The sequence below is a fragment of the Physeter macrocephalus genome, chromosome 5, assembly GCF_002837175.3.
Source record: "Physeter macrocephalus isolate SW-GA chromosome 5, ASM283717v5, whole genome shotgun sequence".
NCBI lineage: Eukaryota > Metazoa > Chordata > Mammalia > Artiodactyla > Physeteridae > Physeter > Physeter macrocephalus.
The window spans coordinates 44,642,396-44,668,890 of record NC_041218.1 but is presented as its reverse complement, the minus strand read 5'-3'; the positions used below and the strand labels follow the sequence as shown (position 1 = coordinate 44,668,890).

The 26,495-nt window shown below is 38.5% G+C and overlaps 1 protein-coding gene across 5 annotated transcripts in view; it reads left to right on the top strand.

The window, feature by feature from the left end:
- BBS9 (Bardet-Biedl syndrome 9) overlaps positions 1-19,091 on the top strand; it is a 448,864-nt gene extending 429,773 nt beyond the window's left edge. For 3 of the 5 annotated variants that reach the window (XM_024129313.3, XM_024129308.3, XM_024129299.3), the window contains 2 exons: positions 17,486-17,596; positions 17,807-18,226. In XM_024129313.3, coding sequence (XP_023985081.1) covers positions 17,486-17,596; positions 17,807-17,838 — 143 coding nt within the window. In that variant the 3' untranslated portion in view covers positions 17,839-18,226. Of the gene's footprint in view, positions 1-17,485; positions 17,597-17,806; positions 18,227-18,753 lie in introns of those variants that run through there. The other 2 variants (XR_008617359.1, XM_055084928.1) reach the window with 2 other exon arrangements.
- Positions 19,092-26,495: the final 7,404 nt, after the last annotated feature.

Here is a 26,495-nt window from a genome sequence, read left to right as displayed (position 1 = left end):
ACTATGAGTAGCACATAAAAAGTAATTAAAAATGGTACTAATGTAATTATTCAACTATCATAAATAAGCCCCTAATCCTGTCCCTTCATGCAGCGTGGTCCTCCTTTCCATATTCTTATACAAAAATTGTGTCCAGTTTTCACCCCTCAGAACCCAATGTCTGGATTTTCAGTTGTCTGCATTGTTTGTACTGCACATTTCTGTCTGTACTTCTTAGGAGCCCCCTCAATTTCTACCTTCTGTCTTGCCTCTACCACAATGTGCTACCAATTATTGAGCAGGACTTTGATGCTTTATGTAATATCTCATTTACTCCTCATAATCATTTGTTAGGAAGATATTATTCCCACTTTGCAAATGAGGAAATAGAGATTCAGAATTATTAAGTGACTTGCCCAGGAGCTGAGTGGGCAGTTTTCCTGGAGGCTGGGGGTGCAGATTTTTACCTACTTTCCACTCAAAGTTGTTGTGAGGACCAAGGTCAAGTGAGAAGTTTTCACAGACTGTGGAACATGATGCAAACAGAACAGCTCTATCAGCCTAGTATTTTCTTTTCTCTCCTAGCCACCCCCTTTTATTCCTAAATCTTCTGCCATGTGGGTTGTACTGTGGGCTCGTTATCCTCATTTCCTCTGCATTTTCACACCTTTGTTTTCCTCCATTCTCTCCCTCTCTTCCTTTTATCCCCTGCGGCATTTCCACAGAGCTTCTTCTCTCAGATAGGTCTTACTCTATGTCTCCCTTTCTCAGCCAGAGAGAGCTCTCCTCACCCTGATGTTTTCTTGCCTTACTGACTCTTTCAACCTATCTCTTTTGTGTTTGACACCATTTAAAAATTGTTTTCATAGGTCAGTTATAGGCAGACAGCTTCACATTTTCTCTCTGTGTTTTTTAAAGGTTTGGTTTGAAAAAGGGCAGTACAGGATGTATAAGAGGTAAGAAAGAAGAGAAAAGAAACTGTTGGGAGGGGCTGCTTATTCTATCTTCAAAGAAAGCAGAGCTGGGGTTAGTCCAAGTTGTTTTACAATTGGAAGAGAGTCATCCTACCATAGTTTGGACGAAACCTGGCTTTTTATTGCCAAGAAAGTATAAGATGGAAATGGAGGTAAATGTGAATAATTCAAAGTAGTGTTTAAACTTTGAGGATATTTTACCTTCTCTGGAATTAGAGATTTATGCTAGTTAAGAGTTAGGGAGGAATTTGAAATGTTTATGTTACCAGAGTGTAAAAAACATTGTCCAGTTGTTTATCTAATCTTTCATTGGGCTTGCTTTTAAAAACACGTTTAGATTTGAAGTAGCCTGGGAATAATAAACTGTTCCAGACCATAACTTGATGCCCCAGTGGAAATAAGATAGATCCTTTTTCATTTGTTTTGAGAAATTTCCCAAGCAGACAGATGTCTTTGTACCTTCCTTTGCAGTTCCTTCATCCACAAATGACTGTTATCAAGAAATAGAATTACAAGTGTTCTGTTACTTCTTTTTAACTTTAGCTCCTACAGAAATTACTACTGGTATCTTATTTCTTTTCTGGGCTGAACATTTTGTTGTTGTACCACTCAGTCTCACAGATTCTCCATGTGTTTTCATCCAGGAAGATTCATTTCTTAAAGATGTGTATTAATTAACACAAAGAACTTTTTGAGAAGCTTTTTTGATCCACAGAGCAACCACGTGTGCTGGGGCATAGCAATAAGAGGTACTATATACTACATCCTGCTGTAATTATTTTCCAACCTCCCAGTGGAAAACGTAGATAATATTATGTAAAAAATAGAGTGAATTTTGGTTTCCATTTCGTCTTCCTAATCCCTTAGCCTAAATTCATTCACTCAAGGCAACCAGTAATTATTGTGTGCCTACTGTGTGCCAGGAACTATTCCAGGGCTTGGGATACAGCAACAAACAAAATAGACAAAGATCCCTGAAATTTTGGAACTCTCATTCTAGCGGGGGAGATGATAAAAAATAGCATGATAAAGAAGTAAACTACCTAGTATGTTAGAAAATAACAAGTGTTAGTGTTAAAAGGTGATAAGTACTATGGAAAAAGAAATGTCAGAAAAGAGGCAGTTACAAGATTATAATTTTAAATTGGGTTGAGGGTAGGCTTTGTTGAGAAGGCAACTTTTGAACAAAGACTTAAAGAAGTGAGAGATTTATCCATGCAGAGATCAGAGAGATGTGTCCCAGGTAAGGAGAATGAGCCTGGCATGTTCCAAGGACATCAAGGAGGCCAGTAGTGAGGCCAGTAGTGAGTGGTAGGAGATGAGGTCAGAGGGGTGAGATCATGTACAGCCTTTTGGCTGACTTTTGCTTTTTTCTGGGTGAAGTGGAGAGGACCATTTTGAAGAAAGGAATATAATCTTACATTTTAAAAGGATCCCTGCCTGCTATTGTGCATAGACTATGGTGGGGGGGCAGTCAAAGGTAGAGGTGGGCAGTCAGTTTGAAGGTTACTCAGGTAAGTAATTTGGCAATAGTTCAGGTAAGAGATGATGGTGGATTGCACCAAAGTGGTAGTAGTGCTGAAGGTGGTGAGAAGTGACCTGATTCTGGATACATTTTAAATGTAAAGACAACAGAATTCCTAACAGAGTGGCCGTGTTGTGTGAAAGGAAGAAGAGACTCCAGAACAACCCCAAGAGTTTTGGCTTGAACCACAGGAAGGATGAAGTTGAGATAAGAAAGGCTGTGGGGTGGAACAGGTTTGTGGGGAAGATCAGGAGTACAGTTAGGGATGTGTTGAGTTTGAGATGCTATAAGATGTCCAAGTGGAGATATTGACTAAGTAGTTGGATATACAAGTCTGAAGTTCAGGAGAGAAATCTGGGCTGGAGTTATAAAATTAGGAGTTGTCAGTACAAAAATGTTATTTAAAGCCATGAGACTGGATAAGGTCACCAAGGGAGTGATTTTAGAAAAGAGATGAGAATCAAAGACCGAGTCCTGGGAGAGTCAGAATTTTAGGAGTTTGGGAGAAGAGGGGGAACCAGCAAAGGATGCTGAGAAGGAGCATACAGTGAAGTAAGAGGAAAATCAGTAGAATGTGGCATCCTGGAAGTCAGGTGAAGAAAGAGTTTTAAAAGGTGGTGGAACGATCAGCTGTGTCAAATGCTAATGGGCCAACTAAGTTGAGGGCTGAAACCTATAGATTTAGCAACGTGGAGGTCACTAGTGATCTTGAATAAAGCAACTGTTTGTGGAGTGGTAGAGGCCAGGTCTAGACTGGGATGGATGTACAAGAGAAAGGAAGAGTATTAAAAATAGCAAATACAGACAATTCTTTGGAGAAGTTTTGCTGCCAAGAGGAGTAAAGAAATGGAAGAAGATGCAGGAAAGTGGGGGTCAAGAGACAGTAAATTATTCCTGATCTGATGTTTATTGTTGTCCTTTATTATTTATCTAGACCCCAGTCCTTGTTCTTTCTTTATCAAGCTGTTATTTCCTACTGGCTACTGTTTTTTTTCTTTTTTTTGCTAGGCCAGACAACCAGTTAAGGTTTTCCTTGACTAGCTAACATGACAGTTCGTATTCCTGGAGGTCAGGCAGCTGTAGCTGCTGCTGTCTGCCTTCTGAAAATTCACCACCCTCCTTTTCTTCAGCTTACATGAGAACCTCAGGCTTAGGTGCAGGAATTTTGGCAATATAAGGCAAAGATGATGAGAATAATAGTAATACTTATTATTATAACACTTATTGTATCACTTACTATGAACCAGGCATTATTTGAAGTGTTCATATAAATTAACTCATTTAATCTTTACAATTATCCTGTGAGCTAAGTACAGTTATCATCTGTATTTTACAAATAAGGAAACTGGGGCAGAGAAAGATCAAGTAACCAGTTAAAAGAAAAAAAAGTAATGCTGGGGCTGGGATTAAAATTCTGACAGTCTAGCTCCAGAGTCCATGCTCTTGAAGCACCTGGAGAATTTTAAGAGCAAGATGTTAGCTAGAGAGATTTCATTTTACATAATATGAGAATTTTCTAGAGTTGATGGGCTAAGTTTTTTGAGAAACAAGATAGAATACAGGAGCTGATGGGGCATTTCCCCAGATTTACTAGCCTGTACATTAGGGGACTGTCACCAGCGCATAATATTGGAATGATGTGGTAGAGCATTCTTCAAAGATAACTGTTTTAAAGACTGTCTTTCCTATGTATTTCCTCAAATTTCATGAATTCCTTTCCAAATCAACAAGTATGTATTAAGCATCCACTCTTTGCATGAAAAAGAAAAAAAATTAACTATTTTCCTCTATCTGTTTATTTTCCTGTGGGAAGCTTATTTGTTTATCATGCAGGCTATAGAACAATCTGGAAATTAAAATAAAAAGGACTGTATACGTGAATATAACACTAAACTGTTTTTTTAAGGATTCTTAAAATTTATGTAGCTTTAGAGATGAAGTATGAACTAAATGACCCTTTGTTAAGTGTTAGTTCTTAGAGCACTGGCAGGCAATTGCCACTGAATCCTTCATTAATAATTCCTTCCTTTTCCAGAAGGACTTGCCAGCACCCATAAAGTATTCACTAGGAGAATTAAAATCATATAAAAATAATTGGTGTTTGCTTCCTTCAAGGCATACATTTAAATACATTGCTTTATTCCTCCGCTCCTTGGCTGCCTCCTATGTTTAGTAACACTAGGTCAGCAGACTTCCTCTTTTAAGGTTCATCTGCTGGCCATTTCAATTTCCCATGAGAAAGCAAACCTACCACTGTTTTACCCTTTTATCTTAATGTTTCATCCATTTATGTCATATTATCTTGTGGGTTTGTGTTTCTCAGTAGTAATGGCACTGCTGGTAAATAGAAAATGATGAATGTGATTATGCACCCCTGATCATCATCATCATCATCATCTGAGCCCTTTTAAAATTCCTGTTTTGATCTCAGAATAGTGGTTATCTAGGATAGTAGATTATCAGTGATTTCATCCTATAAAGAATGTGTGCACTGTTTTTCAAGTGAATTATTTTAATGCCTCGTTGACAATTTTGGCTTTGACCACTGGGTCCAGCTAGAATCATTCCACCACTGGTCTGCCTACCCCATCTTCTGGGTTTACCTGAGCATTTTTTACAGCATCAAATATAAATTCATGCCGTGCTCATGGCTTGTAGTTTCATGTGTAATTGGCTGTAATGTAATGACTAACGTATGTTGTAGGTTAGTACTGAAAATAATAGCCCAGCATTTATTGGGGGCGTACTCTGTGCCAGGCTCTGTGATAACTGTATTACAAGAACTGACCAATTTAATCTTCATCTCTCATAAAGTAAATGCTATATTTTCTGAATTTAGAAAAAAAGGAAACTAAGGCCCAGACTTATGTGACTTTGCTCTAGACATAATTATACTTTCCATGTTCCATTTTGGATGACCCTTTCCACTATCAATGGGCTGGTTATCATCTTGTGTACATTTCCCTTTTCTGCAAAATATGACATTGTTTAATGGACTATTGTAGAAATATATTATTAGATAACAGAGTTGTTTAAGAATGAGTCCTGAGTGCTTGTTCAGTTTCCTCATTTGTGAACGAATATGATGAAACAGGTGCTCTCCAGAGACGTTGTGTTCTTCACTCTTTTCCCTCAACCTGTTTATAACTGAAGTGACCCAGCTGAACTCTCAGTTTCGAAATCACCACCTAAACTCTGTCATTATTAAAAACAACACAATTTGGTCAAGATTATGGCTTTTAATTGGGTTGTGGAAAGAAACTCAAGTTGAAGAAATGTTGCCAGGATCACTGAGGAATTAATAACCACTTGATGCAAGAGGGAAGCTGTGAAGAACACTGGCTCTCTTATTATGTGGTGTCCAGGCAAAGTAGAGTTATGCTCTTACTCTTTCATTTTTTTAGCAATTATAATTGCAGAACCATTGGCTTCCTTTCCTTCTCATCTGTAGCTATAATGTTTTATTTGTGCGTGTATACTTTTGAGAGAGAGTTGGTCTCTGAAGAGGGACTTAGGAAAGTATTTGAAATGGAAATGTCTTAAAATTATGTGTCTTTCCAGTTATACATTGGGTTGCCTTAGGATTTAGAAACAAAATGGAAATTAGATACCACAGTCACCTTCTTTTTGAACAAGAAAGTGCTATACTTATCAGTACAGAAAAGATCTAGTTGAAAGACAATAGATATTGCATTTCCTTGGAGAGTGCTCTAGACATTGATCAACTGGCAAGGAAAAGCAAATATTAACTTTCTCTTCTTCCTCACCTTCTCACAATGACTGGGTAATACTTTTGTATTTCTGTTTGGAGGATTTAATGGCCTTGTTAACATGTGGGAAAACATTGTGATTGGAGACTCTAACAAAATAGTGAGTAGTTTTATTTTTTTTTAACTTCCATGTTTATGTTTTTATTGGTGTATGTCTTTCCAAGTACTCCAGGTTAAGAACTAAATGTGTTAGAAAAACGGATGTAATGCAAATAAATGGGAGAGTTCCCATGTCCTTCAGTGAAGAAAGCTCCGAGTTCCTGAGCAGTAATTTTATGGGACCTTCTCTCTGTATCAGAAAAAATTGTGCTTACCCCACTTCTTTCCCCTGAGTTCTGTTGTATCATAACTGACTAATGATCTATAGGACCAGACAACTCACCTACGTATGGTAGGGGATCATAATGCACTAACATAGTATAGAGATCACTCTTACCAACAATTAATTGGGGAATTCACTTTATGAAGCCCTGTTTACAGACTGACATCTGGTGAACTTCTTAACCTGGATCTGTTCCAATCTTTAGGATTTATGGACTATGCTTGCTTTTTTGTAAATCGGACTTTTTTCTGCTTGTTATATTCTGTTTACATAATTATCAATGGATGAAGATGGCTATGTTCCTGTATTTCTTAATCCTTTGTACTAAGTGGACCTAAATTCTAAGTGGTGGTCGAGCTAAAAGAATACTTGGACACCTATCATTATTCAAGTTGTGGAAACATCTTAATGCCAGGAGGACCCTACCCTCTTAAATCCAGATTCTCTGACTGGAGCCCTTATACCCCAAGGGACTTAGTATTCAGTCTTTATGGGATTTTTAAAACTTGTTGGGAGACATGCTAGACCTCTTAAAATATATCAGACTTCCTTTTATTCACAAACTTGGTCTCTGCTGTGAGGAGTGAAATGGAAATATTTTCAAACATAGGTATACGTGCATAGTCCTGAACACATTTTAAGTTCTTACTGGGTGTGGGGGGATCAAAGTTTATCATTAGGCAGTGGAAATGGAATCCCAAACATTCCACAGGCATCATGTTGTACACACATTACAGTGAACTTCACCTACCTCTCAGTGGTTAACCATTATTATCTCTGTTGCTAGTAGATGAGCTACTGTCTAGCAGTCAGCATGTCATCTGCAAATATAGGGAGAAAGAAGTTATCGAATGGATTTAAAAGAAACATAGAAAAACAAATATCATATGTTGGAACTGGAAACCTAAGACTATATAGAAAGGCATTGTTTTCTTCTGTTTTCCTGAGTTTGAAACTGTAAAACTGTACCAGGTTAAGTGTGAGATGCCTCTACATTACAACAAAGTAAAGGGCAGAATGGAAGGGGAGATGAGAACGATATTGACATATGTATGCTCTCCAGTTCCTCCTTCAGAGAAGCCGTGTCACCATATGATATCAACCTGATTTGCCATGCTGTGGTAAGAACTCATTCAATGATACATTACATTCTTGAGGGCTTTATTTCCAAGATGTGCTTTGACAAGGTCTGACTGTTGTATTTTTAACAATCTCCTATATGTGTAGTTTTCTGGAGCATCTGCTTAGTAAGCACCTTGGTAAACCCAATTTCACAGAAGTCTTGGCTTTCTAAAATGGCCCGTAAGCACAGAACAGAGTCATACACACACACACACACACACACACACACACACACACACACACACACACACACACACACACACGCACACATCATTAGTCAAAAAATTTCCAACAAGCATGGCTTTACCAATTATGGTGTGCTCTTAGGGAAATGTTAAGTCCAAGTACAAGATGGACTGGGCCCTTTGAAGTCCAGTGTGGAAGAAGAGAAGTCAGTGGAGAATTAACAGGGCAAATGCAGCCCCACTTTTCCTCCAAGCTTTTTGCTGTTTCTCTCCCTGGCAGCCCTTGCGTAAGTCTTTATCTGACACAATTTTTCCCAGCTATACCTCCTACTCTGCATTTAATTTTTCTAACTGCTATTGTATTTTTTATTCTTTAATATTTTATTATCTATATCTTCAGTAAGTCACCCCAAATATCATCTGTAGAAGTGTACACAGAAAAATGGAATATGTTAATAATTCATCCTCCCCTCCCCACTTTTCCTTTTCCTCCTCTATCTCCTTCTCTCTTTTACCCACCCCTCTTTCTTCCATTCTTCCATTTTGTCAAAAAATTTGTAAATACTTGGTTAAAGTTGCTACACAAACATACAGTAGGATTCTTGGCTTTCTATAGCTTACATTCTCCTTGGGCTAAAAAATTATATTTTAAGAAAATAGAAGACTGAACAGAGTAGAGGAGAGTTATCAGGAAAACTCTTATACATATTTTTAATGCCTATGTGTGGTTGTATGTGCACATTTACAGAGAGAGAGAGAAAGAGAGAGAGAGAGAGAGCGGGAGAGGGAGGGAGAGAAAGAGGGAGAGGGAGAGGGAGACTGAGAAAGGATAAAGAGTAAAAGTATTTCAAATGAATATATTTTCAGAGAATTTTTTAACTACTCATAGTCTCTTAGGGAAGCTTTTCATATTTAAGATAGTGAAATATTCTTTTCAAAGCACCCATTCGCCACACTTCACGTGAATTATAAACCTTTGAAATGAAATCTGAATGATAACTTCAAAAACACTTTATCCATCAAGTAAGTAAATCTTGATTAAAAGAAAAATGTCACTGGTGTATATTTTTGAGGTTTCTGCTGTTTTAAATTCTTAGTGGCAATTCAAGCATGTGAACAGAAGATTCTTTGGCTGGCAAGTCAGAGCATGGTCTGTGGTCATTTGTGATTCTCAAAGTGTCTCCTTGTTTGATTGCTTTTAAATATATGAAGAAAAAAGAAGAAAAAAAATTTTTCCTCCCTGAAGGAATGGAACATTTGCACTCATACACTCAGTTGATTGCAAAGGTCTCTGTTGCAAGAATATAAATCTGCAAAGTCCTAAATACCCAAAGAACAGCTTGCCAACCTTCTGGGTTTTCTGTATCACTGAAAGGAACTACTGGTTAGGACAGCCAGCTCACAAGCAAGTCCACTGAGATCTTGATGGGAAAAAAGGTATTCTTGAGAAAGCTCTAATGGTTTAGGAAGCAGGAGAACCAGGAATCGGCTCTAGGATATGAGGGGCATCCACTACCCTCTCTGAGCCTCTGTTTTGATGTCTCCTAAATGAAGGTGGTTGGACTAAAAGCTAAAGTTCTTTGATTCCACTGATACTGTGTGGAAAGTGTATCTATGCCAAGAAAATTCGTAGAAAACAGAGATGGTAAAATGTACTTTGTGCTGAGCACTGTGTTCAGTGTACATGGTCTCACATAATCCTCACAATAGGCCTCATTAAGACCCTCTCTTTACAGTTGGGGCAACTGATAACCTGCCTGCGTCCAACAGCTAGACCCAGACTGACCCACTCCTGAGAACTTCACAGTCTAAGTCAAGCCTTGCTGTTGGCCTCCTTTGCCTTCAGTGGCCTCCCCATTCACTGCCCACCTGGCTTTCACTTTTGATAGAGGAAAAGAAGAACAACTGGAGACAATCCTAAAATTTGGGAAACTCTAAGAATTTATGAAAAGAAGCTGTCTTTAAAATTTTTCCCCAATCTAGTCATGAGAAAAATACTAAACAAATTCCAGTAGAAGGGCATTCTGCAATATGCTTGACCAATACTCCTCAAAACTTCAAGGCCATCAAAAGTAAGGAAGGTCTGAGAAACTGTCACCACCAAGAAGAGCCAAAGGAGATGCAGAAACTAATGTCATGGGGTATTCTAGATGGGATCCCGGGACAGAAAAGGATGTTAGGTAGAAACTAAGGAAATCTGAATAGGCTATAGATTTTAACTACTAATAATGTATCAATATTTGTTCATTGATCAAATGTACCATGCTAATGCAATATGTTAACAATAGGAGAAACTGTGTGGAGAATATATGGGAATTCTGTGTACCATTTACTAAATTTTTCTGTACATATAAAAATGTTCTAAAAATTAGTCTATTTTTTTTTTAAAAAAAGCTTATCACTGCCCAAACCAAACAAAAAGAGCATTTGTAGCAGTAGGGCAAATAATATTCTTTTAAAGAACTGCTACTATTACTCCTCCTCCTCTTCCTTTTCCTTATTGCTATTGTTATAGTAATACTATGAGATGATCTGGCAGTGTTAAATGCCTCTAGGAACCTTTAGAATTAGGATGCAGTTGAAGAGTAGCTTTCTGTGAGCCTTGTATTAGGCCAGGCGTTTGCAAACTACAGCCAATGGGCCAGATCTGACTGTTTTAGTAAATTAAGTTTTATTGGAACATAACTAATGCTCATTCATGTTTGCATTTTGTCCTTGGCTGCTTTTGCACTACAATGGCAAAACTGAGCAGTTGCACCAGAGACCAGATGGCCCACAGAGCTTAAAAAATATGTACTATCTGGCCAACCCCTGGTTTAGGCTACCTGAGTTAAAAGGTAGATGGTGAGGCAGGTAAGCTGGGCCACCAGAATTCATGTGGGTTATAATCAAGTATCTATCAAATAGAACTCAGCAGATCAAGTAGCGTGAGTAAATAGAGTAGTCAGCTCAGAGGTGGCCACATGTTTAAGGTGTCTGAACACTTTCTTTTTTTTGCTGCAGAGCTGTGTCTTTTGGCCCCATGCATGTATCAGCTATGTGAACCCTACCCCTTCAGACTCACAACTTGAGGGACTTTCGTCTTGGCCTATTCAGTCTACTCTTCTTTTAGTGTTCCTAACTTTGACATGAGAGTAAATAGTCAGAACTTAATGTGTTTTTCAATGTGCCAAGCACTTACACATGCTCATCAATTTCTTCCTTATGAAGTAGGGCTGCCATAGTCTCTGTTTATAGATAAGGAAACTGAGGCTCATTAAAGTGAAATAATTTGCTCAGGAAGGTCACTTGGCTCATAAATGCTGAGCCGTGGTTTGAATCGAGGCTTTGTTAAATTCCCTACAAATAAGCCTGCATTCAGTGCTGGAGCTGGCTCACACTGGCTGGTGAGAACCAATCATTGAATTTTTAGGAATTCTGTGAGCCAGTTAACAAATTCAGCCGTTATTAAAAATTAAATTATGTAAACTTATAACCAAATAAATTGTATTGAGAACAAAGATAATACACCTCAAAACTCTTCACTAGTTATTTTATTACTACATTTTACTATTCTCTATGCTCTTGAGATTATTTATGTCTACGGAATCTGAATGGTAAAAGTGCTATCTCATGGTGTCCTCTTACACATCTCTGCCAAGCTCCATGTTGGTGATGTCACGTTGGTTGCTTGAAACTGGCCATGATAGGAGTATTTATACCAAAGAAATGGGCAAACACTACAGATTAGGGCAGCTAATCTGCCCTAATTTTTTCCTTGAAAGCCAGCTGGTTACATGTTTTCCAGAATACCAGTGCTTACCCTGCATTCTGATTTTGATCTCTAGTATTCTAGACAGTTACATTTGTTTCTGCTTGGCCTCCTATCTTGACCTTTGAACTCTATAACTTTTATAGTTCATGCTATAGCAACCTACAGAGAGGACCTGAGCTCTGTTTGTTTGTTTTTTTTGAGACTTATTTATTATTTAGTTATTTATTTTTGGCTGCGTTGGCTCTTAGTTGCGGTAGGCAGGATCTTTGTTGAGGCATGTGGGATCTTTCATTGTGGAGCGCGGGCTCTTCATTGCGGCGTGCAGGCTTCTCTCTAGTTGTGGCATGCGGGATTCCTCTTCTCTAGTTATGGCAAGTAGGCTCCAGGGCGCGTGGGCTCTGTAGTTTCCAACACGCAGGCTCTCTAGTTGAGGCTCGAGATCTCAGTAGTTCTGGCTGCAGGCTTAGTTGCCCCGCGGCATGTGGGATCTTAGTTCCCTGACCAGGGATCGAACCCGCATTCCCTGCATTGGAGGGCAGATTCTTTACCACTGGACCACCAGGGAAGTCCCTGAGCTCTTTTTTATTGTTGTGTTTGTTTGTTTGTTTGTTTTTCTGAAAGTGGGTAGAATTTCCTTAGTGTAATTCCCTTGTTGATAAAATATGTTCCACCTGGTGAGGAGGAAGTTTCAACAATTTTATAATTTGCTTTTGAATGCAGAAACAGGTTTAAGGATAGCTTGTAATCCATTAAAAAAAGCAAAACAAAACCCTAGAGTTGAATTATCTTTATAAATATAGGGTGATCTCCTATTGTTCAGAACTTCTGGTAAGATTTTCTACTTAAATAATTTTCTGGCTACATGAGGATTGTAGCCAGAAAATTTTTCTTAAAAAATGTTTAAATTTGGGGCTTCCCTGGTGGTGCAGTGGTTGAGAGTCTGCCTGCCAATGCAGGGGACGCGGGTTTGTGCCCCGGTCCGGGAAGATCCCACATGCCACGGAGCACCTAGGCCCGTGAGCCATGGTCGCTGAGCCTGCGCGTCCGGAGCCTGTGCTCCGCAACGGGAGAGGCCACAACAGTGAGAGGCCCGCGTACCACCAAAAAAAAAAAAAAAAAGTTTAAATTTAAGTATAGTGGATATACAGTGTTTCAGATGTATAGCAAAATGATTCAGTTATACATATACATGTATATATATCTATTCTTTTTCAGATTCTTTTCCATTATAGGTTATTACAACCTATTGAATATAGTTCCCTGTGCTATACTTGTCATTGTTTATCTGTTCTATATATAGGAGGATTGCTATATATCTTAATGTGCTACTAATTTGCAAAGAAACAAATTTTTACAGCCAGGTTTAGTTAACACAAATGGTCATATGCACATAATTTGATAGGTAACAATTCAGAGGAAGAGGGAGCATAGTGAAATGTCTCAAAAACATCCTCTTCAACATCACAGGTGTAATCTCCAATTTATAAGCTACCTTGTTCCAAATGCTGTAGATACTGTTTGCAATTTGTGATACATGCTTCATGTTTTCAAATTTCACCTGCAGGAGGTAGGGTTCCAGATTACTCCAGAAAAGTGTTTTAAGCATTTAATTGTAATAAGACTCTAAAATGAAGCCACCCCTTATAACATTGTTCCTTATGAAAATGCCCCCAGAGTTCTGACTCGGGATCCCAGGTTCCTTAAGGAAACTCCTTTTTACACGAGAGCACAGGGATAGAAGTGGATCTCCAAATTGTACCAGCAGTGGGCAAAGGAGAGCCTGGACATCCCATATTGGTGGGGAGAGGGGGGCTGTTCTGGACATTATGCAAGGAGGGAGCTGCCAGACAGGTATTGGAGTAGAAGGGAGGTACATAGTTGTGAGAAGCCCCTGCTGTTGCCAGAATGAGTTTACTGGCTATTTGAACTTCTGATAATTAGGAGTTGGCTGAATTATTATTTTTAACTATAATTCCATGTATCATATTAATTAATGTAGACCATATCTTGAAATCAGTGCCGTTCAAAGTGTGAATAGAAGACTAGCATCTGTCTGCAAACTGTTACTTGAAACTGAGAATAAGCGTTCAGAAACTTGTAGCAATTGACAGTGTACTTTTTACAATGATTGAATCTAAAAGATAAGAGCCTGTATATTATTCTTTTTATTTTTCTAGTAATTCCTTTTTTTCATTTTTATTATATGTGACAAAAGTATTGGTTTAGATAGATTGGAAATTTTAAGGCTGGTCCTTTTGAGAAGCATTGCTACAATGGGCTTCAGAAGGTCTCTGTTAGTTTGGAAATTTTATATTTTATTTCTCTACTTTTACTGCTTACTCTGAAATTTTTGTTTGTTTGTTTGTTTTTACTCTGAAATTTTTAACAAATATTTTTTTCCTAGCAAAAATCTCATCAGATATGCCCATTTGCCCTTCTTATTCAGTAGGTGTGGGTGGGGCCTGAGATCGCATTTGCGTTCTGTTGCCTGCTAGCTGCACTGAACGTGCCGTTTTCTTTTTGTAGGTATCTAGTTATCAGAAGCAGCCACCCTACTCTGGAATCCTTATAATTATAAATGTTGCCATGCCACAGCTACTTGATCTCCTGGGCTTGACCTCTACATGCACATCATCCCAGTTAACCATAGGTGAAAGCTTGAGTAATTGCATAACAGAAGTTATTCCCAGTCTGTTTACCTGCAGCCATGGAACCCCTATTTCTTACAGATAGGTGGGCGATCTAACCTCAAACTTCCATCTTGAAGTCCTGCTTTTTAGTACTACTTCCCGTGTCAGTGATTTTTGCAAGATAACAGAGCCTGAGGCGGGAATTAAAGTGGCAGTTTATTTGGCCAACTCAAGGAAGGGAGGATGAGGAAAAAGGGAAGCGAGTCAAGGAAATACGTGAAGGTAATACAAAGTGATGCATCCTACTCTGGTGACCACGTCTCCCAAAGAGCCAGGAAGAGTCCCAGCAGGTGCATCTACTCAGCACATAGCACTTTTCTGGAGGTTGACCAAAAAGAAATAATAGTTCAGAGTTGATCCAGGGAGAGAGGCAGGAGGGGAATTTTCTGCAAGGCTCCTTCCCTTCCCCCATTTCCCATTGGTTAGGATGCCAGATCTCACATCCTATTGTTCCTTCCAAACTTAAAGTGGCAGAACTTCTGGGCATATGGTTGGTCATTCTGGTCGCATGGAGGTATCCAAAGAAAAGGGCGTAACATTCCTAGGGCAAGTGACTGGTCAGCCCTGCAGTGGGATTTGAGAAATTCGTCATCTCTGTACTTTGGACAAGGCAAAACTTTTGTGCCAAGGACAAGAGAGGAAATTACATATGTTGTAATTTATGTAATGTATAGTCTATAAGATAGTCTACAGCAAGTGACTTTTCCTTTTGTGCCCACCTGATTGAAGAACTAGTGCTTTTGAAGTCTTCATCCTTCTCACTTGCCTCACTATTGAGTCAGCTGGAATAAACGATAGACACTGATTAACCAGAGGAGACCTGCCTCTCTCCACTCATGGCAGCACTGCTGTCCGATCACTGCACTCTCTCCCATCTGTTGGCTGGAGACACTTCTTCCCCAGTCTTGAAGTTTCCTTGTGTGCAAAGGTAGCTGCATCAGTACAACATTCCTGCCCTCATCCTGCTTCCTCCCTCCCTCTGCCTTGGGGATGGAGAAATGACTTAATCTGATTTATGAGTCTAGAAAGCCATTCTTTGGCCTTTTTTCTTGGGATCAGAATTCTGTTTTGCTGGGAGCACTCCCTTCTTTCTGTTCTTCCCTGTTATTAATCTTATAGAGGTACCCCTTCCCCACCTCTGCACACCCTATTCCTTTTTTCTCAATTGGGTGAGAGTCCAGGAGGAGAAGAAGGGTGCTATTTCTTGGGCTTCTCCAAAGTCCCGGCACCTCAGAGCCTGTCCCTGGCCTCACAATACTCTAAGCAGTGCTCCCCACAACCACACCTGGTAGATCATCAGGTGAGATAAAACCTGCTGACACCCAAGACCTGCAGCCAGGTATCTCTTTGGTTGATGCTGCAACTGGGAGCCATATAGTAAATGGTTAGATAACACAGGCTTTGGGAGTTGTCATGCTTGGGTGTGAGCTCTGTCTTACTCCTTAAGAGCTGTGTGACCTTGGCAAAGAATTAACAGGAAGAATGGCTTTGGGAAAAAAATAAGTACAGTGTACAGCATGTTAGAACATTTCCAGGAAATGATGTACTGATCTCCTGAAACCTCAGTCATTCTATCTATAAAAGCAGAATAATAACATCTATTTCATGGTGTGGTTTGTAGGAACTAAATGAGATGATATGGGCAGAGTTTTCAGCATTGAGAAAGTATGTAATAATGGTAGTTATTGTTGTCATGATCTACAGTCTTTGGAAAAAGATTAAAAATAAGCCTGGTTCTCCTTCTGGATGGGGCCCTAACTATTTTAAGGTAAAGCCGGGCAAGTTCCATTGCATTGATGGATAATTCTAACATTTCCTGTTTGGGGAACCTCCGAGACTACCTCTAATTCTTATTTTTTTTTTTTTTTTTTTTTGTGGTATGCGGGCCTCCCTCTGTTGTGGCCTCTCCCGTCGCGGAGCACAGGCTCCGGACGCGCAGGCCCAGCGGCCATGGCTCACGGGCACGCGCAGGCACAGCGGCCATGGCTCACGGGCCCAGCCGCTCCGCGGCATGTGGGATCCTCCCAGACCGGGGCGCGAACCCGGTTCCCCTGCATCGGCAGGCAGACGCGCAACCACTGCGCCACCAGGGAAGCCCCTCTAATTCTTATTTTATGAGCGTGGAAATCCTTGTCTCTCAAGTTTCCCTCAACATCGATTTCTTTTTCAGAGCTGATACAGAGGGATGGATGGTAAGGTGTACTTTCCTTCAGACCTGGGATCTTGACTTCACTCTCATTTGAATGACGTGGTTTACACATCAGTGCTGCTGGTACCCTCTCTTTATAAACCCCCTCACACACAAAGCCAAACTTGAATATGGAGGTTTTGGACTCAGTGTATGCGAAGCCTCAGAACAGGAAAAATCACACTTTATTTACAAGAAGAATGGCTTTGGGAAAAAATGTGTACAGTATACAGCATTTTAGTACATTTCCAGAAAATTAGTCAAATTAGTCAAATCAAGTTGCAGATGTAGTCAGGAAATTCTCAACATGAGTTCTCCGTGCAATATTTTGGTGGATAAAATCAAATGACTTATACCTAATATTTTAAAAGTGCAGTGGTCCCAGCTTATCCTCAAGTCACCTTGGAACTGACTTGGAATTGAAAGCTTCCACAATGCATCCATGGCTTTGCTGTGAATTATGAAGTGTTTGTGTCTGTGCTGTAAGGTGTTGGGATTCAGGAACAGAACCAAATTCCTGAGAAATACCACTATAGTCACCAACTCAGAACACCAGTGGCCTTCCTCTTTGTTCAGGGAAGTTTTCTTTCCCTCACAGTCGATGTGCTTTGTTTCTTTTATAGTTTCTGATGCTCTGGTATTAAAGGGAATTTCTGCTGAGGTACCATTATAGTATGGATATCACATATGCTATAGATTTTGTCCTTTCTGACTTTAAAAGGGTTAAATTTGAAGACAACACCATTGCTACTGTTGCTAAGTGCTCATTGGTATGTCTTTAAAGGCAATGACTCATTCCCGGCATTTTCACCAAAAGAGAAACATTTAAGATTATACTTTTTTGCTCTACTCCTGAAGATTGTTGTCTCTTTATTTATTATCTTCATGACTGGTACATTCTTAAGCTGAGGTTGCTGTATGGAGAGGTAGATTTTTCTACACATTGCTTAAAATATTGTTTATATTTTTCAACTAGGTGGCTGTGCTACGATCCCAGAATCAGACCTAGAGGAAAGATCAGTAGAACAAGACTCCACTGAACTGTTTACCAGCCACAAACACCTCATCGTGGAGACGCCCATGCCTGGTAAGAGAATGGGTGGCCTTCACAAATGGTATGTCAGGAACAGCGAGACACTGGTCAGGTTTTGTCATACCAGAAAGCATTTTGCAAAATTGCTTGTTTTCTAACTTATTCATCCTTCCCCTTGGCATTGGTGCAGCTGAATTTGATCATGTGTGTATTCCTTTCAATATTCAGACCTTTTCTCTCTCTTGCTCTCTTTCATTTTTCCAGAAGTTTCACCCCTCCAAGGAGTTTCAGAATAGTTGAAGTAGAGTTGTCTGGTTGAGGGGAAGATGGCCTTCCCAAGGCTGATCATGTGTGGACCTCATGCCAAGCACAGATGAAGGTGCTTCATACAGCTCACCTGCCAGGAGATAACAATAGGTAGAGATGGGGATGGGGACTTTTAATTTTTCTAGGAGGACTTGTAATACTATGGGCAAGCCAGCTGAATTTGTCTTACCAGGAAAGGATGTTACTGCTTTTTGGTCATCTGTATGCTTTCAGCCACAGTATATAGTGAGATGACATCTTTTGGGGGCAGACTTTGTAATGCAAAGACCCAGATCCTACATGATACCCCAATTTCTTCATAGAATTCTTATATATTAAATGTATCGAGTTTAATAAAAGCATCTCATTGTCAAACAATATCTTGGATTTGATTTCTAATCAGAGGGTTATATAGTTGATTTCTTTATTTATTTAAAGTGAAGAAATTGAACGGAACTAAAAATGTTGCCTCTCCATGGTAAGACTTGAATGTGGTTATTTTATAAATACAAGAAACTACTGTTAGGCTAAAAGTGGGAAAAGGTGAGTTTTCTAGTATTGTATGAAAATGTTAAAATATTTTCAAGGAAGCTAGTACATTAACATCCTCTTTCATTACCCCAATGGGAGATACCTTTTAAAAATCCAGGTTATATAGAAGGATTCACACTTTATTATAATTAAAAGGTAAGGTTTTCGTATGCAAGAAATAAAGGAGATTTTGCCAATTTCGAGTTAAAATTACAGTTGCAAGACTGATTTATTTAAATAAAAATATGTCTGTGCCAGTTTTGGAATACCTCAGTCAGTACAAAGGAGAAAGTGGCTCGCAGTTTTTCTATAAGTGAAATGTCAAAAAAATTGCAGAGGATGTATTATTTATTATTTATAGCATTCTTTTTTAGGAGATGCAGCAGAAGATTAAATAGTTTTCATTGTCAAGTATGGGAGTGGACAACTTCTAGCCTTTGGGCCAGAATCAACCATTAGGTTAATGTTACCCAGCCTGTGGGGACCAGTAAAAGATGTCTTGGCTCTGTGTATGCCTAAAGATGCAAAACCACAACACTTCTGATCATCTTTAACAGCTTCATTGAAGAAAGGTTAGAAGAGAAGTATAGTCCTTATTTAAAGAGTGTTTCTGAGTTGTGTCTTTTTTTCTTTTTCTTTTTTTTTTTTGGTATTTGGTTCCCATGGATATTTTTTCCATGGAGTGCATGTGTCCATGTGCTCATCTCTGTTCTCCTTTCTTTCTCTTTTTTTTTGAGTCATGTCCTGTTTGTCGTGTCCTGTCTGCCTTTCTTTAACTCAATTTCTTTTTCTCTCTTGTTTCTATGTTCATCAGCTTGATCAGTCTTTCCCTTCCTCTATTCCCCCCAATTCTTTCCCTTCACTTTTTGATTCTCTCCCTTTATTTCCTGTGATATAAAACTGAAGCATATCATTTGATTTATAAAGGTTACTTTAAATGTGCATGAGTACAGTGATTTCTATCTCTTTCATATCTCTCCTCCATTGTTTCGTTTTTTTAATGGCCTCCACGATTTCTCTATTCCATGAGGGAGTGTTTACCAATGTAAACTCAAAAGGCTTCCTATCTCTGATTTGGGAGTTTAAGGTGACTTTTGCTGCTACAATTACATCTTATACTGAGAGTTTTTAATGTTAAGAAGTATATTTGCAAGAAGTTTTCCTAGAAATCATTATCGGTATCTTAAGACTTTAGCAAAATTACTTGACCAAATAATTTTATTTTTTATTTGGATCATTTGAATACAGAACTCTATATGCATACATCATACATATAAATATTTTAGAATGTTTCTAATTTATTACTATTTGCATTTTACTAGCTGCCAAAAGGAAAGAAGTTACTCATTACACTTTTTAAAATTGAAGTATAGTTAATTTACAATACTTTGTTAGTTTCAGGTGTACAGCATAGTGATTCAGGGTTTTTTTGCAAATTAATTCCATTATAGGTTATTACAAGATATTGGATAGAATTCCCTGTGCTATACAGTAAATCCTTGTTGCTTATCTATTTTATGTATAGTAGTTTGTGTATGTTAATCCCATATTCCTAGTTTGTTACCCCCTCCCATTTGGTAACCGTAAGTTTGTTTTCTATGTCTGTGAGTCTGTTTCTGTTTTATATATAGATTCGTCAGTATTATTTTTTAGATTCCATTTATAACTGATGTCATATAGTATTTGTCTTTCTCTGACTTATTTCACTAAGCATTATATTCTCTAGGTCCATCCTTAATTAACCTTTCAAACATTATCATATTTAAAATATAAGTTCTAAAATGATAAAAATGATTTGATTGACATAAATTTAACTTTGTTAAAGAATTTCCTGGGGCTTCCCTGGTGGCGCAGTGGTTGAGAGTCCGCCTGCCGATGCAGGGGACACGGGCGCGGAGCGGCTGGGCCCGTGCGCCATGGCCGCTGAGCCTGTGCGACCGGAGCCTGTGCTCCGCAACGGGAGAGGCCACAACAGTGAGAGGCCCACGTACCACAAAAAAAAAAAAAAGAATTTCCTGAATTTAAGTTGTACATATCTTCTACTCCTGATTTTAGCCTCATGTTTTATAAACACAAAAACTGTTTAAAGTGTTTCTACTAGCAGAAAAATAATGGAGCCAAGAATTATGTTATCTTTTAGAGTGGCTGTTTAAAAATCAAGACCCAAATAATTCTTAACCATTCCTATTATTTTGAGACCAATATTTCAGTCTTTAATAACGATTGTCCATTATGTCTTGTGTGTGTGTGTGTGTACATAATCTTGGAGTAACTCACAAATCTGGAAAAAGGAAGATGATCCAGGTTTCTGATTAGCCCAATGGTTTCATTATTACCCAATGTATCAGGATAGGTACTAATAAAATAGCAAACATTTGTTAAATTCTTACTATGTGCTGGTACTTTGTATACATGATTTCGTTCACTCCTCATGACATTACTGTGATGTAGAGAATGTTGTTATCTCTATTTTACAAATGAGAGTACTGAGATTTACAGTCTAAATAATTTGTCCAGTATCCCACAGTTAATATATAGCAGAACTGGAATTTTAATCCAGGCTGATTCCAAAAGCCCAAATATACACCCAAATGTATAGATTAGTGGTAAGATGTACATTTTAAAACCGAGGGCTTATAGTCCAAGGTAGCTACATTTCTTTGATTTCTAGTGTGTTTGCACATTTTAAAAATTTACTTTTTTTTGCCATTTGTATTTCTCCTTTGTGAATTCCCTGTTCCTATTCTTCTTTTCCTTTTTTTTGGTGGTGGTGATAATTATCTTCTTATTGATTTATAATAGCCTTTTATGTGGAAATGATTTTAATCTTTGGTTGACTGAGTATGATATAAACATTGTTCTCAATTTTTCACTTGTCTTTTAATTTTGCTTCTGAGTGTTTTTTTTTTTAATAGAAAATTTCTAAATTTTAAGTAGCCAAATCTATTAACCCTTTTCTTTGTAGTTTCTGCTTTTGGTGTCCAACCTGGGTGGTCTGTCTAATGCCCTTTCCTGTTCCTTCTCTGTGCCAGTCTGCAGTCGTGCTCAGGCTGTTGTGTTCTGTGCTATGGCAGCTTCAGTCATATCCTCTACTCTGGTGCACTGGGTTCTGTGAGCCACAGAGCTGTGTTCTCGTCTGCTTTCATATCTCAAAGAGCTTTACACGAAATGTCTCCTAGGTTTTACCCAGTTTCTTCCTTCCGCCTGTGGAGAATGACCCAAGTGATAGACACTCCACAGCTTTCAAAATACCACTCCCCTCTGATCCTTGCCCCTCCTCCACCATGGGCTCTGCTTTAGGATGATTGGCATTCCGAGAGTTTCCTTAGCACTCTTGTAAATAGTCTTGCCCACACCATGCCCTCCAGACGTGGCCAGATGTGTCCCCATCCCATGTGAACAGAGGTTGGGCTCAGGTTGGGCACGTGGGGCACATTTATATCTATGTGTACAGACGTAAGAGAGGTGAGTCAGTGTTAAATTCTGTACCTCAATCCCCCAGTTCTCTAAGCTGTTTGGTTCCCCAGCCTCTCCACAGGTCAGGTACACCTGGAGCGCAAGGGATCCCTCAAGTTGAGGAACATCAGATTGTGTTATGAATGGCTTTTCTAAAATTCCATTAATTAGAAAAAATATTCTCTGGCCTAAAAGTTGCTAAACCAAGAGACCTCTGTGTTTTCTTAAAATATCTGTCTCTGAGTAGTTGGTAGTCTGAGTCACAACGTACACAATTCCCTATCACATAAAAATGCAGGTAAAGATGAGCGAAAGAATCAAAACAAAATATTTGTGAGGAGTGTTTAACCCCCTAAAAAGCATTGTATAGGCACAGGATTGTCAGTGGTCACCTGCCACAGCAGCAATGTCCTCTTTGTGTGCCAACAGTGTCGTCCATGGCCTTCTGTTCAGATATTAAGGGTGTGTCCACAATAGTCAGGGAGCCTGTGAGGGGAGGGTTGATGGGAGAGAGACTCAAGCTGGTGGTTTTCAGCCTTGGTTGCACATTAGGATCTTTTATTTTCTTCTTTTCGCTGATCTGTATTTTCAGTGTTTTTTAAATGAATATTTATTGCTCTTGTAATAAGAGAACAGATCCCATCTTAGAATGTATCAGTTTCAGTGATATAAATGATAATTAGAAATGTACTCTTGCTGATTAGCATTTTCTATATTAACAGCATGAGTTTTAGAGAATAATCTACTTGGACAATGAGCTCTAGTAGTTCAGAAAAGTCCAGAGTGTAGTGTATTTTCATCAAAATAGCATGATTATTATAATTTATAGCAGTAATATGAACATAGAATTGTATTGAAAATTACAGTTTCTCTTCATGTCCCATCTGATGCAAAAAAGCAAATGTGTCAATTAAATATGAAAATAATATTAAGAGGATTCTGAAAGAGCAATACAAGGCTGTTTAGATTGTAACAGATGCTGCCTTTTCTGTAGTCTTTCTGTGTATGTAGCATTGAATTAGCTGGTGTTATTTTTCTATTTTTGTAGGTAAATTATGGAAGCTATGTGGACATCGCATGTGTTAAGAGTTTTGTTGATTTGGACTTCAAAAGGTATAACTTACAGTACAGCAATATTGCCAAAGCCTAATTAGAGTAAGATGCCTGTTAGAGTGATCACGTCCCCCAGTGCCTCATCTCTGGGTTGGAGAGAGGGTATCTGTTCAGGCTGATGTGGAAAAAAAGTTGCAAAACCATTAATTCTCAGGCTCGCCATCATTGCATTTTAATTATATTCAACCTAGATCCCAACCCTTCCTTCAGGGCTTGGTCTGAATAAATTATCTCCTCACCTGGATGCCAAGAGCCACATTTGAGGCCCTCTAGGGACAAGGGGGCAGAGCATTGTGCATCACAGCTTTTAGTCCCATTTGCTGGCTCCTTATTATATTCTCCTCCTTTTTTGTCTTTTTATTTACTCCACTTTTAAATGTATTCTCTTTTGTTGTATTGACAGGACCTTGTAAGCCCCTAAATCACTTCTATAATGGGGCGGGGGGGGTGGTGCATAAATCAATATTGGCACCTCTCAAGACTTTCCTAACCGCCGTTGCTGGCAGTCACATTTCCCTCACGAGAACGTTGTGAACTCCATGCCTCTCTAACGACCTCTCTCACTTACTGTATCTCACAAGTTGGATTTTCCTTTCCTGCTAGAATAGATGTGCAAATTCCTTGGACACAGCAGTTCTTGGATTCTTTCTACTGTTTAGTAAATATTTGTTGTATCAATAAATCAGCTAACCTAAAAGCAGTCAACAAGCCATAGGCGAATGGAGAAATCAATTATTTAGAATACTGGCTGTGATCTTACTTTCCAAATTTATTTTTGCAGATTATCCTAAGAAGAGGCTGATATGACTCTCCAACTGTATTTACTTAAAGTTGGCTTTAAAGAGAGGTATGATTCTGAAAAATTTAATAGCTCAGGACATTTTTTTCTATGAGTGCTTAGGTGACATTGATTTGAACACAGGGTTCAGGTTTTGTGAGTGTTTGAAGCTTATACAATTTTGGAGCACTTTTAAAGAAAAATAATAAAAAATTTTAGTACAACATTAGGTATAAAAGTGTATATTTAGCTAGAGTCAAGAAAGAATAGCAACATATTACATGTTTGTAAAAAGTCAATAATTGCCACAAATGTCACAAAATCCATAAAAATAACATATTTATGCTATTGACTTCTTGATAGTGCTTTTTTAATACTTCTGCATATTTTTGACTGTACATTCTTTATTCACCTCTTCCATTAACAACAATTTTATAATTTCATTTTCTGTAGAATGAATTGAAAGGTAATTCAATTTTCCTCTGGCATTATTGAGCAAATATTTTTAAAAAGTTACTAATAGTTTACAAGAGTTTCTTTCTGCTTTACAACTTATTATTAGTAATGTGTTAGTTTTTAGGATTGTTATCATATTTAGGGAAACCTTTATCAATCTTCTTTCATATCTGCAGTGTAAGATTTCAGAGCATTTCAAATTTTATTGTTCAGTGATAAATTTTATTATTTTTTTTAACTTTTTTTTTAGTGGTTTCAAAGACAGCAATTTTTTAAAGATTAATTTATTAATTTATTTATTTTTGGCTGCATTGGGTCTTCGTTGCTGCACATGGGCTTTCTCTAGTCGTGGCGAGAGGGGGCTACTCTTCATTGTGGTGCGTGGGCTTCTCATTACGATGATTTCTCTTGTTGCAGAGCACAGGCTGTAGGTGCGAGGGCTTCAGTAGTTGCAACATGCAGGCTGAGTAGTTATGGTGCACGGGCTAAGTTGCTCTGTGCCATGTGGGATTTTCCCCGACCAGGGATCAAACCCATGTCGCCTGCTTTGGCAGGCAGATTCTTAACCACTGTTCCACCAGGGAAGTCCAGTGATAAATTTTAAATAGCCATGGAATTGACAACTGTCATTAGTTTGTCATCAGTGTCCTCATTGAAGTTATCTTCATCACCATCAGTATTTTATGTGAAAGCAGGAAGATATTTAAATATTTTTCTAATGTCTTCATATGATTCATTCTTCTTCATTAGCTAGATTATTAAGCACTCCAAGAGTCTATTTAATTACCTCTATTTGAAATTTATCATCTCGTCTTAATGAACTAATCTTGGTATGACTTTAAAGTGTTTTTGTTATGATTTTCTTGTTGATAGCAGAATAAGTTTTTTGATTTTATATGGGAGTTATATGACAAAGAATGTTATTGTATATGATAGGTTTGTAATTGTGTACTTTGAAGTATCAAATATTTCTGAAAGGCAAGAACTTCCACTTTGACTTGGTGTCTGTGAAACTGAATCTTTCCCTTACACTTTTAGATGTCTGATATTCAGAACATCAGATTTCGTATGTTTCAAACTGTGTTTTACCTCCATCACACTTACACTTTCAGTACCGGGCACCACAGAACATGCTCGTCTAGTGCTACAGCCTTTTGCTCTGCGCCTTCCTCTCATGACACTGGGTGAGGAAGAGCAGTGGGCGGTAGCGAAATTCCTGGAATCTGTTCCTCAGCAGAACAGTTAGTGAGATTTTAGCCATATTCAGAGTTGACTGCAAGCCACATAAATATTACATCCCCAATTCGCTATCAAATTTAAGAAGGCCACATCCCCTTCATTGGCTCCAGGATCATCCGATTAGTTAGAGTGAAGAGGTTTAAAGTGCTATTAACTTAAATTCTGTTTAACTGGCCATAGTAATCAATACTTGTTCCATCTGGTACCAGTTCCAGAGAGAAAAGTTCATGGCATCACCTGTAAACTCTCATTTCTTTGTGCCAGACATCCCAAGAACATTAAAATCATCAATATGGGGCACAGTTGGTACCAAATCCTTTTATGTAAACAAAAAATCTAGAAACTTTGTCTTCTAGCTTAGGACAGAATACTAATTAAGCCCAGACTCCATTCACTTGCCATTTAGTGAAGTTTAGTTCTATAATATTCCTTGAATCCTTTAATGTTATCTTCCTGCATTTAGGTGAACTGTTGTCTTATTTATTTGAGGATGAAAATTAGGAAATCTCTTTAGGTCTCTAGTCATAAGTAAGGAAACTGAATCTTTTATTTTACTAATGCTTTTGGAATAAAATTAAGTAGTTACTCATTCCTTGGAGAAAATGATGGTGTGTAATCCTCATCTTTCACACTCAGCAGCTCACAAAAATGAAAAAAAGCAATTAACAAGTAATTCTGAAAGAAAACATTAAACATTTCCCAGATTTTAATCACACATGAGATAGATAAGGACGAGAGGTGGGGTGTTTTTCAACTTTTCCTAAAACACACACACACACACACACACACACACACACACACACACACCATACCAGACATACTTTACATTCTCTACTTCTAAAACCAGTGCCATCTGGACCTAGTCCTCCCTCTCCACCCAAGTAACAGTGGTATATTTTTCCTCAGGCTGGCCTCCGATTTCATCACCTCCCCTGATTTGGTTGCCTTTGTCCTTGATTTGAGTCCCTCTCATCATTTGTGTGTATATAATTGATTCCTCCAGTGGCATTGGCTCGTGTCATCTCTGCCTTATCTTTGGTTGTGTAGTCTGTTGTGCTGGATCCACTGGACATA